Genomic DNA, 12,724 nt, shown 5'->3' on the forward strand with positions numbered 1-12,724 from the left:
TGGGGCACTGGCTCCTGTCTAACTCAATGGTATGTTTTAAGTCAGTCAGTTCACACCGAGCTTCCTGTGAGCTGCACTTGTTACTTCACCTTTACAGGAGGACGAATGCAGCTTTCTAACTAACCCCCAGAACCTGGGACGCCGTGAAATGTGAAAAAATCTTAAAAATCTGGACTCTCCAAGCCAGAGCAGCACCCTCTGTATTCTGCAAGTTCCCCAATGAACCTACAAAGTGCTTCGAGATGTCCCGAGACTGTGAAAGGTACTATGTTGATAAGTTCTTGACATTTTAGTTGAAGATGGTTCAAAATGCTCGAACGATGAATTGGGCTCTCTCAGCTCATCCCATCCCCTTTGGAACAAAGTCGTCAGTAGGCAGAGGATGTGGGGTGGGGAGCTGGTGTGAGGCAAGAGTCAGGAACGAAGACAGTGAGCCCCAAGACCTGAAGACCATCCATTCCCATCTGGAATAAATCTACTCACTCACCAGTCTGACATTTTTTTTTATTGTAAGATTTCAGGACACTGAAAATGAACATATTAGGTTTCACGAAAAAAATTCCAAATACAATTCAACACTTTGAATACAGGAATACTAAAATCAAAACTGAGGTCACAGTTGGAATGGTACCAGACAGACTACCACCGAAGTAATTTCACTCATTTAAAAAATATGTACACACACCTCAGATCACATTCAGTTATTGTCAGGAGCAGGTAAGAACCAAATTGAAAAATATGACACCCTTCGTTGTGGGATGTCTCTGCCTAATCTCGTTAGCTCCCTTTAGTGCAAGAATCAGTAAGAGTGGAGTGCACAGTAATTAATTTTTTTTCAAGAGGAAAAAAAGACCAATTTGTGGTGATGTACCTGGGCAAACCTCCCCAACTCTCACTCCCACTACTTCCCTTCAAGTCCCCGAGAACCACGATCTGATGCTGGAAATCTGAAATAAAAACAGAAAATGCTGGGAACACTCAGCAGGTCAGGCAGCGTCTGTGGGGAGAGAAACAAGGTCAACATTTCAGAACATGGAACAGGTGTAGTGGGTTAATGAGTGGGGTGGTGCCAGACCATAACCATACCAAAATCAGAGAGTTTAAAGTTAGTTTGCATTTTCATTACAGATTGTCTGACAACTTTGATGCAAAATGTCACTGTAAACAAATCACACTGTGATTACACCTCCCTGTCACCGCTGAGCACCTAATCACAGCGCAGACCTTGTACGGCAGTTGTGGAAAGTTTAAAACAGGGGACATGACAAGATGTGTGTACAGATGTGGATATTTTCTAGTTTGCTGTTTAAAAAAAAAGTGATTCAATATTTCCTGCTGGACAGGCAGAAACAAATAACAACATAGTTGTGCAGCAAGAAAATAAAAGATGGGGAGGGAGGAGAGAGGGGGCAGAGTGAGACCAGGGGGCCCAGCCACAAACCAGGGACAACACTCACTATCTGCAAGAGACCTGTCACCCGTCCTTTCACCAATGGATGGGTTACAGTGGGAATCTGATCTCTTAATGAAGGAATACCCTTCTCAAGCTGACCTTCTGTCCAAACACAGAGATCCTTAAACAGAAGGTGGGTCTGTAGAACAAAGCAGCAGGAACAACAGGCAACAACTGAGCGTGCTGCAGGTTTGTGTTGTGACGGTGTTATATAAACACGGGCTTCTGTGCACGAGATCCAAATCCACAGACCACTTTTTGCTTGTCTGTGCCTCTGCATTCTGGACTTGCCTTTCTCATTGGCTACAAGCAGGGCCAGGGTCAGTGGAGCTCTGAAACCCACCAACAGAAATCCTGCCCCAGGCTTGTTTGACTGGTGTACACTGCAGCACAGGGCTGGGAGAACTCTGTTCATACCTCCCATGGGCATTAATCTAAGTAATGGGAGAATCCGGAGCATGTGGCAAACTAACAGACCCTCTGCAATTTACCCCCTGGCATGAGCTTATAGCTGGGGTGATGGTGCACCTTGTTCACACGACTCAGCATGCTGGATTTAAAACATTCTCACAATAGCAGGCCAACACATGCATCAACATGCTTCACAATACATAGGTTGTGAATTACCGGAATCTAATTCTATTTGTATTTAATGTCTTATTACATCTCGTGGCTTCATGTAATGAGTTTCTGGTTCAGACTGAAGGCCTGTCGAGAGGAGGACAGGTAGGTATTGTGCCAGTAGGTAGGGACTGAGGGAAGCTAAGGACCCCAATCGAAAGGTCTCCCCAACTTGCTGGACCTTTCCAAACTGTTGCAATGCTGGTCCAAAGCATCTCCTGCCAAGAAGCATCAAGAGGAGAGAGTAAAAGCTCAGTCCTGAAGCTGGGATTTTACACTTCATTAGTTGAGGAAGCATTCACTAGTGCAATGCCAACTAATGCTTGAAAAGATCCAACTTCAATTCATTCATCAAAATCTGAATGTCCACCTTACTTGTGTCAGATTCCAACAGGACAAAAGAGAGACTCTCATCTGCTGGGTGACACAACATTTGAAGGTTTGTCAGGTCAAGTTCTGAGTATAATGTCAGTCACTTCTCATCCTCTCCACACTCACACACTCTCATGCACTCAGCTGTTAACTGATTCCAAGACAGGAAATGCTCTTGACACAGGTCTGCTGCAGCTTTAGTCTGTGGTTATATAGCCCCTGGTGCAGACTGCACCCTCAGAGACTTGTGCTTTCAGTGGGATCTGTAATGTACCCATCGGTACAAAAGTGACAATATAATTATGGTTAGAGACTCCACTCAAGGGGTAAAAGAAGCTGCAGTGTCTCAGTGCATTTAGTGCTGGTTTCACAGTGGCTTCTACCAAGCTGAACTGCACCCACCGGTCCATCCACATCGTTACAGCCCGTCCTCGAATTCCTTCAGCTTGTTGAGCTCCGGAGAGGAGTTTGCTTCACCTGATTTACCCGCAGCACTTGGTGCAAAGGCGCTCAAGTCCAAGAACATCTTGGGGATGTCCTTCCCGAAGTAAATCTTGCTGTTGGAGGCAATTGCACGATACCTCAGCAGCTGCAGGTATTCTGGGCTCAGCTTCAGCTGGTGAGACAGAACGGAGATACCGTCAATAGGGGAACTTCTTGTGTCAGTTCACGGAACATGTGTCACTGGTAACTGCAGCAATAATCGCCTGTTGTGCAGTGCACCTTGAACGACCTGGTTTCCCACGACATCTCAGAGGACAGTTGGCCACACGGCAGTGTGTCTGGGGTCACGAAGGTAAGACCCGGTAGGGAAGGTGGACCACCACCTCCAAAGATCATCAGTAAACCAGGGGGGACTTTAGGTGTGGTTTCACTGTCATCGGGCCTGATGTTCGATGCTTATCCCAGATTTGCATCACCAAACGTGACAGGCTGACCTTCAGACACTAATTAGACAGATGAAGGTCAGGACATAATAAGTGTGGGTGTGGTCGGAGTATCTGGAGCTCTGACACCTGGTAAACGCGGTGTTTGGAGGAACAAATGCCAGAACCTCCCGATTCCCACAGCCCTCTCCCACCGGGAAGGTTTTCACCAACATCCAGTGCATTGGGCACAGAAACGCAGACAAGCTCCCCCTTTGTCTGTCCACACGCTCGAGGTAGGCCCTCCACCTTAGTACAGTGATCCTCCCTCTCCCCAACCACACAACGCCTTTCCTTCCAGATCAACCCAAAAACTCATCAATGTTAACCCCCTCCCCTCACCCAGTGTGCTTTCCCCCATCACGTTCTCACCCCTCCACCCCAAAACGTGCCCTCATCTGTCCCCCTCGTTGTACCTTCCCCCATCGCACCCTCCCTCCTCACCCCTCCCCCATCACGCTCCACCCCCCCCCCCAATCGCACCCTCCTCCCTCCCCCCCAGCGCGCACTCACCCGGTTGGATTCAGCCACTCGCTTTGCTGTGTAAAAGTCCGCGTCCGCTCGAGCTTTCTCCCGTGCAAGAAACGCTCCATCTGTGGAAGGGAGGAGGGGTGGGACAGAACACACAGGGGTGAGTACAACAGTACAAGGCAACCCCCACCCCACTGTCCCTGCTTCCTCCACAGCCACTAACCCCCAGCGGACCACCTCTCAATAACCAGCCGCCACCCTCCCTCCCTCCTCTCCGAGGGCCGACGAATCAGCTAGAATCCCCGCTGCCTGAGTGTAGTCTGGTGATCCGGCACCACTGCAGTGAACGTCCAACCCTCATTATTTAGCTGTCACATATGAGGCGTGTGTGGTCCAGTGCGAGGAGTCTGGAGACGCTCCTGCCCCGATCCATGGGTCAGCAGCCTCAGCAGCGGGGAAATTCCACCCACCTTCAATCTCGGAGATACGTTTTTCCGTTTCCTTTTCCATGATCATTTGTGCAAACTTAATTTCAGCCACTTGCGCAATCTTCTCAGCCTCTGCAAGAGAGTGCGGAAAGGTGCCAGTTACAGCAGTGGGTGACTCCCAGATACACATCTCTGATCCAGGTTCACAGCACGGATACTGTGAAGCCCCAGCTGTGCCTCAAAGCAAGTTGGAGCAAAAGGATACGGTCCAGTGAAAGAAATATCAGAAATTCCTGTGAGAATCCCTGCCGTTCTGTGCAGTTACTGGCCTTCCCCCCACGTCAGATCCACGTGGAAGGCTGGGACTGCCAAAACACCAAACTCTTCCCAGCGGAATGACCGGTCGTCCTGACTGTGCCCCAGAGTAATGGTGTCTGAGCTTCTCCGTGTCCTAACCAGCCTGCTGAACCTGCACCAGACTAGAACTGATGTCAGCAATGAACAGCAATGCCGTTCAGTTCACTGGACAGCAATGGCTGGATGGCATGCAGGTATTCACGGGTCATTTACATTCCTTTCATTTAATTGCATTAACTTAAATGTACTTAACTTTTTATTTCAAGTTTTTATAATTTGTTTTAAAATAATTTTGAATGTTTGACAGCTTTGACGGTCGGTTCAGCCTGGGCACGATTTAGCTGGCTGTCAAAGCAGTTCAGTGATATTGCCAGTCAGAACCAGCTCCTTCGTGCAAGTTCCCAGCAGGGACCCACACAAGGTGCACGTCTAGCTGGTATGTAACCAACGTGGCCAGAAAGTTTGCAGAAACTTTGGTCCATCCCCTTCGTAGACCAAGGGAGATGTTGAATACTCTGAGAAACAGATACAAGCGGGCAGTTAGCAGTCTGGACCCTGGGTTTTACTGCTGTTGAGAGGTCCAGTGGAAAGGGTTTCCTTGGGAGGATCAGGGGACGGAGGGATGGGCTGCCACGAGAGCGCAGGGCAATGGTAAGGACTGGTCTTCCACGAGAGTAGGGGAAGGGAGGCATGGGCTATCATGGGAGACTGTTCTTGACGGAAGAGCGGGGTGCTTGGTGCTCCATCTCCTTAGTATGTGTGCTGCACAATATTTATACAAACAGCAATTACCCATGAGGTCACGGAAAACATAAAAGCCCAGATACTGTGATCAGGCTCCAAGTGAGGGCAGCCAGCCAGACAAAGAGCACTTACTGGGGTCACACTCCACAGGCTAACAGCATGAAACCAAGAGTTATAAGGTAAAGAACCACTATTACAGAACCGTAAGTGTGGCTTTCCCACGAAACCAGGCCTGTTCCTTGGACTGAATTCCAGTTTGTCAGAACAAGCCACAACCTCTCCAGCAGTGCTGCACGCAACAGCTGTGATCACCTCTCACTGACAGCTACAGCCAGGCAGAACGTGACTGACACTGCACACAGCTTCCCCCAGTTCACAGGGTGCTAGGGACTGGTTAACATATAATGTGTAACAATTACAAATAATTAAGAGGATTTGCTGTCACTTTGCTATTTTTACTGCTGACAAAAAAACCTGAAACTCTGGGACAGTTACAGACACCTCCAGCAACTGTACTAGAATCAGTCATTGTGCAGGATCTTTGTTCAGGATGGAATCAACACTGAATACTATTGAGAGGATAATCCAGGCCTGAGCTGCTTCACAAGGTTTCAGGGTATGTACCTGACGAGGGTTTGAGATGTTGATAAGAAAGTAGGTACTGAACAGTGACCGTGCTGACCAAATGAACACCCATCACCTATGATGCAATCCAGCTTCACACACATTTACAGGCCTTTTGGGTCAATGTGGTTTTTAAAATCAATACTGGAAATCAAAGATGCTGGAAATCTGAAATAAAAACCAAGTGTTGGAAACACTCAGCAGCTCAGGGAGCATCTGTGGAGAGATAGGAGACCCCCTTACATAAAATGGCAAAGGGAACATCTGTTAGGTGAGACCAGGGTTGTTGTGGGGATAATCGATGGGTCAATAGAGCCATAGTTATACAGCATGGGAACAGGCCCCCCGGCCCAACTCATCCCTGCTGACAAAATTGTCTACCTGAGTTAGTCCCATTTGCCCACATTTGGCCCAAATCCTTCTAAACCTTTCCTATCCATGATAGGGGCAGTTAGGGGGAGGGAGCGAGAGATGCTGAACAAAGTAACGTCAAAACTCTTCAATGAGTGCAGTTGGAGAGAGACAATAAACAGAGAAGTAAAAGTTCAAAATGCAAAGCTGTTGGGTTTACCTTTTTTTTAATGTACAGATCCTCCCTGTACCCTACAATGGCACCCTCTCACCGTCACCAGCCCCACCCACATACTCGCTCCCCATCCCTTAACCTGACCCACCCATCCTCAACTCACAGACCCCAACCCCACCTATCTCCCCCTTCCCTGTATTCCGCAGTGTCACTCCCCAGCCTCTTCCCACAAGCACCCGTCTAATTTCTTTTGAGAAACACCATTCTCTCACACTCATTTCTAGTTCGATGTCCACACCAGGGAAATGAGACAGCTCTATTGCTCTTTGGGTGAGTAAAGCATTCTTTATATTCCCAAGCTAATATTTTGATTGTTAACATCAGGCTGACCCATCCATTGAACAGCTGATCACTTCTGTCCATCACCGGTTGGTTGGAAGTGATTAATGTTCACTTGTTTACTCCAGTTTGCCTTACAGATTACCCTGCACTTACTGGGAGACACTGCTGAAGCTGTAGACATTCTTTCCAAACAGACTGCTGTATCGTGCTGTTTATGTGGACCGTAGAATCATACATCTGCACTGCTCAAATAGGATCAATTTGCTGTTTGCTACGGTGTGCTGTTTACATGGATTCTGTAGACTGTTGCAATGAGCCGTGGGTACCCCAACTCCCGCCTTGCCATAGAAGACATCACATAGAACAGTACAGCACAGGTACAGGCCCTTCAGCCCGCGATGTCTGTGCCAACCATGCTGATGTAACTAATCCCATCTTCCTGCACAAGGTCCATATCCCTCTATTCCTTACCTGATGTGCCTGTCCAAATGCCTCAAACATCACTCTTGTATTTATTTCCACCGTCTCCCCTGGCAGTGCCTTCCAGGCGCCTACCACTCTCTGAAAAAAAAGCTTGCCTCATAAACCTCCTTTAAACGTTCCCCCTTACCTTAAAACTATGCCTCTACTGCCCTGGGAAAAAGACCATCTACACTATCTATGCCTCTCATTATTTTAGCTTATACTCACTAATGCAGGTAACATCCTGGTGAACCTCTTCTGCACCCTCTCCAAAGCCTCCACATCCTTCCTGTAACAGGGCGACCAGAACTGCACACAATACTCCAAGTGTGGCCTGACCAAAGCCACCTCAGCTGCAGTAACGCAATCCCTGTTCATTTGTAACCCTATCTCTCCAGTTCTCAATCGCTCCTCGTGGTGAGCAAGTGACCCAGTTTCCATCACTTCCTCGAAAATCTCAAAGCTTCTTTTCTTCCAAACCAAAGCAGACAGAGTTTGCCAACGACTCCTGCTGTTATACTCTCGAGAACCTGAGGCACCCTACATCCCTGAGCTAGCTGAAGTGTGGAGAAGTAGGCAGGCTGCCAACGTTTTGAATAGATAAACCATACAGGAAAAAAACGATCGACTACATTAAGCAAGACCCAGCAAAAGTAAGCCATGTAGAGTTCAGACTGCAACTAAAAGGCAGGAGAGGGATTGAACCCTGGGTGTGTACCGACCAATGAGAGCTTTCTTCCGCTCGGTCTCTGCTTCCTTCTCCACCACTTTCTGCTTCTGAGCTGCAATCAGTAGCTTGGTCTTTTCACTCTCCCTGAGGAAACGCAGAAAGGACAAGAGGTGGTCAGGGGCTGCAGTCTGCTCAGAATTTTACACATGGAGCATTGTGTCCCAGAAACAAGAGGGTAGACCTACAGACAAAGCATCTCAGCAATGGTGTTAGAGGAATCACTTCAAGTCTATAACAAGGGGGCAGAGCCTTAAAATCAGAGCCAGGTCTTTGGAGGTGATGTCAGGAAGCACTTCCTCATACACAGGGAAATGGGGATCCAGACCCTTCTCCCCAACGCACTGCCAGGGAGCGAGTCAAATGTCAACACCGAGTATGACAGGTTTTTGTTAGTCAAGGGAATTCAGAGTCAGAAACAAAAATAGGGAAATGGGTTAAAGTAAATGAATATAAGAGCAGGATCAAGGGGACGAATAAGTTATCCTTATCGCAAAGTTCCTACTGTTGGCTGCAGCTTGTACAACACCCTTACTGGGAACTTCGATCTCTTTAAACGATCCAGATCAGGGGAACGGTGGAATACTGCACAGCACAATGAGGAGGAACTGGGCCAGGGAGAATAATCTGTTTTAAGTTGCTGACAACCCAATGGGAATGATTGTTCCTACAATGCAGCAGCAGTGCTCTGAGCCTCAGTAACCTGCCACGTTCTGCTCTTGACCACTGTATTAATAGAAATTCTTTGCATTAGGGAGTGCTGCAAAAGACAGCAGGCCCAGAATAGGGCAGGCACAGTAGTGCAGCGGTTAGCATAACGCTATTACAGCGCCAGCGACCCGGGTTCAATTCCAGCTGCTGTCTGTAAGGAGTTTGTACATTCTCCCCGTGTCTGCGTGGGTTTCCTCCGGGTGCTCCGGTTTCCTCCCACATTCCAAAGACGTATGGGTTAGGAAGTTGTGGGCGTGCTATGTTGGCGCCGGAAGTGTGGCGACACTTGTGGGCTGCCCCCAGAATACCCTATGCAAAAAGATGCATTTCACTATGTGTTTCGATGTACATGTGACTAATAAAGATATCTTTAGACAGACTGGAGTGTGAGACAGGGAGTCTGTGCTGCTGTTACTGAATCGGGAACAGACTGGGAAAATTGCTTTCAGCTGTGGCTCGGTGGTCAGCACTCTCTCAGCTGTGGCTCGGTGGTCAGCACTCTCTCAGCTGTGAGCCAGAAAGTTGCTGGTTCAAGTCCCACTTGAGAGACCTAAGCAGCTAGTCTAGTCCAACACACCATCAAAACTGAGGAAGGGGCTTCAACCTGAAATGTCATCTGTTTCTCCCTCGACAGAAGCTGCCTGACCTGCTAAGTGTGTCCAGCATTTTCTGTTTTTATTGCAGATCTCCAGCATCTGCGGTTTTTGTTTCCATACCTGATACACTACCGAGGGAGTGCCACATAACTGCATGAGCCATCCTTTGGATGTGGCTAAAACGAGTCCCCATCTGGCATTCTGGTTCAAAAGATCCACAGCTGCTAATCAAAAACGAACAGAGGAGCTCGTCACCAAACCAGAATGTGGGGAGAACAAACAGGGTTATGGAAGGATTAGTGTAAGAGTAGGTGCTGGATGGCCAGTACAGACTCAGTGGGCCGAAGGGCCTGTTTCCGTGCTACACCTCTCTAATGACTCTCTACCCTGGTCAGTTCCTCGCTGCTGATTCTATGCACGAATTAGTCATCGCATTCCTGCATTACAGCAGTGACTGCACTGCAAAAGTACTTCACTGGCTGAAAAGCTCTATGGAACTTTGATCTGCTGAAACATCATGAACCTAAAACGTTAACATTCTTTCTCCCTCCACAGATGCTGCCTGACCTGCCGAGCATTTTGTTTTTTTAATCAATCAGCGGGTAGCTAAACATCTAGGAGACAGAAGCGAGCAGAGTCTTTACAACAGCTGAGTGCAGGGTACATTCCAACAGAATTCTCTTTGAATTGAGATCCAACTTCCCCAAACTTACATCAATTCGTAATTTCTCCGGATGGCTTCTGGAATGTTTGGCTTGGTCACACGCACCGCCTGCAAAGAAACAGGACACAGGAGTCAGGAAAACACCACTGGCTTCTGCTGGCAGGGCTGGTGGTCACTCGGGGTGGGGAACAGTGAACTGTGTCTACCACACTGCCAGCTCCGCGCTGCTCGCAAATAAAGAGGAGGAAAGTTTGGTGCCGTCACCAAGCCACATACAGCTGTGGAGGCCCGATCATTGGGGGTGTTTAAGGATAGGCATCTAATTAGTCAGGGTATCAAGGGATGTGGGGAAAAGGCCGGGAACTGGGGCTAGATGGGAGAATAGTTTAGCTCTTGGTGAAGTGGCGGAGCAGACTCGATGGGCTGAATGGCCTACTTCTGCTTCTTTGTCTTATGATCATGTGAAGCCCCTCCACAACCGCAGGTCAGTCCTGGAGCTCCTGATTCAACAGGAGACAAAAACGTCACTGTGATTCAAACACCTTGCATAACGCGAGGCCTCCCACAGTGAATGCAGTGCTGCATCAGGTGTGGTTTTACAGGATTATCATGGATTCAAGATTGCTTAACAAGTAAAAATGGGTAGGAATAAACAGGATATTTTCAGGATGGTGAGGTGGAGCTGACGGCTGTCAGTGTTGGTGCCGGGGCCTCAGCTTGGCACAATCCTTGGATCAACAAACCGAGTGAAAGGTTGCAAGTTTCTTGATATCTTGAGGTGGGGGGTTGGGGGTGGGAGGGGTTGGGGGAGAGGTGGTTGGGGGAGGTGTGACCAATGATTGGGCAGAGAGGTTGTAATGCAGAGAAATGTGAAACCATCCACTTTAGTAGGAAGGATACAAAAGCAGAGACTCGAGAGACTGCAGGCGCTGGAGACACAACCAGCAGCCAGGGGAAGGGTCTTGACTGTTCATTTCCCTCCACAGATGCTGCCCGACCCACCGAGTTGCTCCAGCACCTTTTGTGTCGCTACAGATGCTGGAGTCTGGAGCAACACACAGATTGCTGGAGGCACTCAGTGGATCAGGCAGCTGTAGGGGGAAATGGACAGTCGGCGCTTCAGGTCGGTCTTTTGTAAAAGAATTGACACGGGAGCAACTGTTGTTCAGTGGGTTGGGTGTCACACACGAATCACAGAACTCACAGCACAAGTACATCAGTTAGGGCTCTATGACTCTAAGAAGCACCTGAATAGGTACACGGAGGGGCGGGGCTTGGAGGGATATGGGCCGAACACAGGAAATTGGGACTAGCTGGGTGGGCACTGTGGTGAGCATGGACTGGTTGGACCGAAGGGCCTGTATCCATGACAGCAAATAGCAGCTTTGCTTTTACTGCAAGGGGCCTGGGGTACAAGAGTACAGTAGTCTTATTTGCAAGGCTTTGATGAGAACCCACCTACGCTGTAGGGTGTACAACTGTGGTCTCCTGACCGAGGAGACAACAGCTCCTGAAGTTAGACGTAGTGGGGGGTTGCTCTGTGAGGTCACAGTAAGGTGGACTGATGTTCCCTAGGATTTAGGAATGAGAGCTGAACTCAGTGAAATACACAAAATCCAGAGAGGAGTTGACAGGATTGAGTCTAAGCGACAGTTTGCACCTGGCTGGAGAGTTTAGGACTCAGTCCCAGGATAAGGGATTGGTCATTAGAATTGAGAGGGAGGAACTTCCTCATTCAGATGGATGTGCATTTTCCGAATTCTCTACCGCAAGGTTTTGGATACTGGGCAAACCAAGAGATGTGGAGATAGGTCAGAGAGAGAGTGGGGTGAGGTGGAGCCGGTGTGAAGGAGTGACACGACCATTCCCTTCACCTCTCCCCACTGCTGCACCGCTGACGGTCAACTAGGAACAAATTTGAGAAGCCAAGCTCACGTGGATGATGAGTCCAGGTGCCATGCTCGTTAAGTCCTGCTGCAACGCCAGCTTCAGGTCTTCATCTATCCGATCTGACAAGGAACCAAACATCACCAGAGAGAATGCATTTCCCTGTGATCACTCACATCGTCCCACCGCAGTACCCCCAACCCTGTAATCCCTGATACTTCCCTCTGCCAACAGAAGCCATCCTCACTCACCAAACAGCTCGATGTAGACCTCCTGCAGGGTGTGCACGCTGCAGAACTGGTTCAGCTCGTGGTGGATCTTGTTGAAGATCAGCGTCTTGTCGTAGTCTGCTGTGTAATTCCTCACTATATCGTACACTGCACACAACAATTCAAAACAAACATGAGCCTCCAACCCATCGCTCTGGTGACGATCAGACATCTGCAGTGATGTGGGGCACAGAGCCTGCAGAGCAGCCAGGAGAAGCTCTTGTCTAGAACACACAAGACCTGATTGAGGGGTTGAATGGACACAGGAGCGGCCAAGGCCAACGGAGGTAGGGGCTTTTCTCAGCACTCAACTGAGAAATGGAGAGGGACGCAGCGGGTGAAAGTATAACACGTCAACCTAAAACAGACCTTAATAAATCCAACAGAGAATTGAAGGGTTCAGGAGAACCCAGTCACAGTAAGGCACCATTGTCCTGAACAGCTCCTGGTCCTGGTGAACATTCCCTCTACTAGCTGCGTGAAAGAATACCAGCAGGTCCCACCCTGGTATTCTTCCGTGCAGCTAGTAGAGGGAATGTTCACC

At 48.7% G+C, this 12,724-nt stretch overlaps 1 protein-coding gene across 1 annotated transcript; it reads right to left on the minus strand.

Moving 5' to 3' along the window:
- Positions 1–496: 496 nt before the first annotated feature.
- LOC127584142 (erlin-2-like) lies at positions 497–12,352 on the minus strand. The gene is made up of 7 exons (XM_052040723.1): positions 12,163–12,352; positions 11,960–12,033; positions 10,074–10,132; positions 8,049–8,140; positions 4,314–4,403; positions 3,886–3,965; positions 497–3,062 (listed from the first exon to the last, which is right to left on the minus strand). The coding sequence occupies exons 1-7, from the start codon at positions 12,350–12,352 to the stop codon at positions 2,865–2,867; spliced, it is 783 nt and encodes a 260-aa protein (XP_051896683.1). The 3' UTR covers positions 497–2,864.
- Positions 12,353–12,724: the final 372 nt, after the last annotated feature.

Source organism: Pristis pectinata, chromosome 29 (genome assembly GCF_009764475.1).
Source record: "Pristis pectinata isolate sPriPec2 chromosome 29, sPriPec2.1.pri, whole genome shotgun sequence".
In the NCBI taxonomy this organism is placed as follows: Eukaryota; Metazoa; Chordata; class Chondrichthyes; order Rhinopristiformes; family Pristidae; genus Pristis; species Pristis pectinata.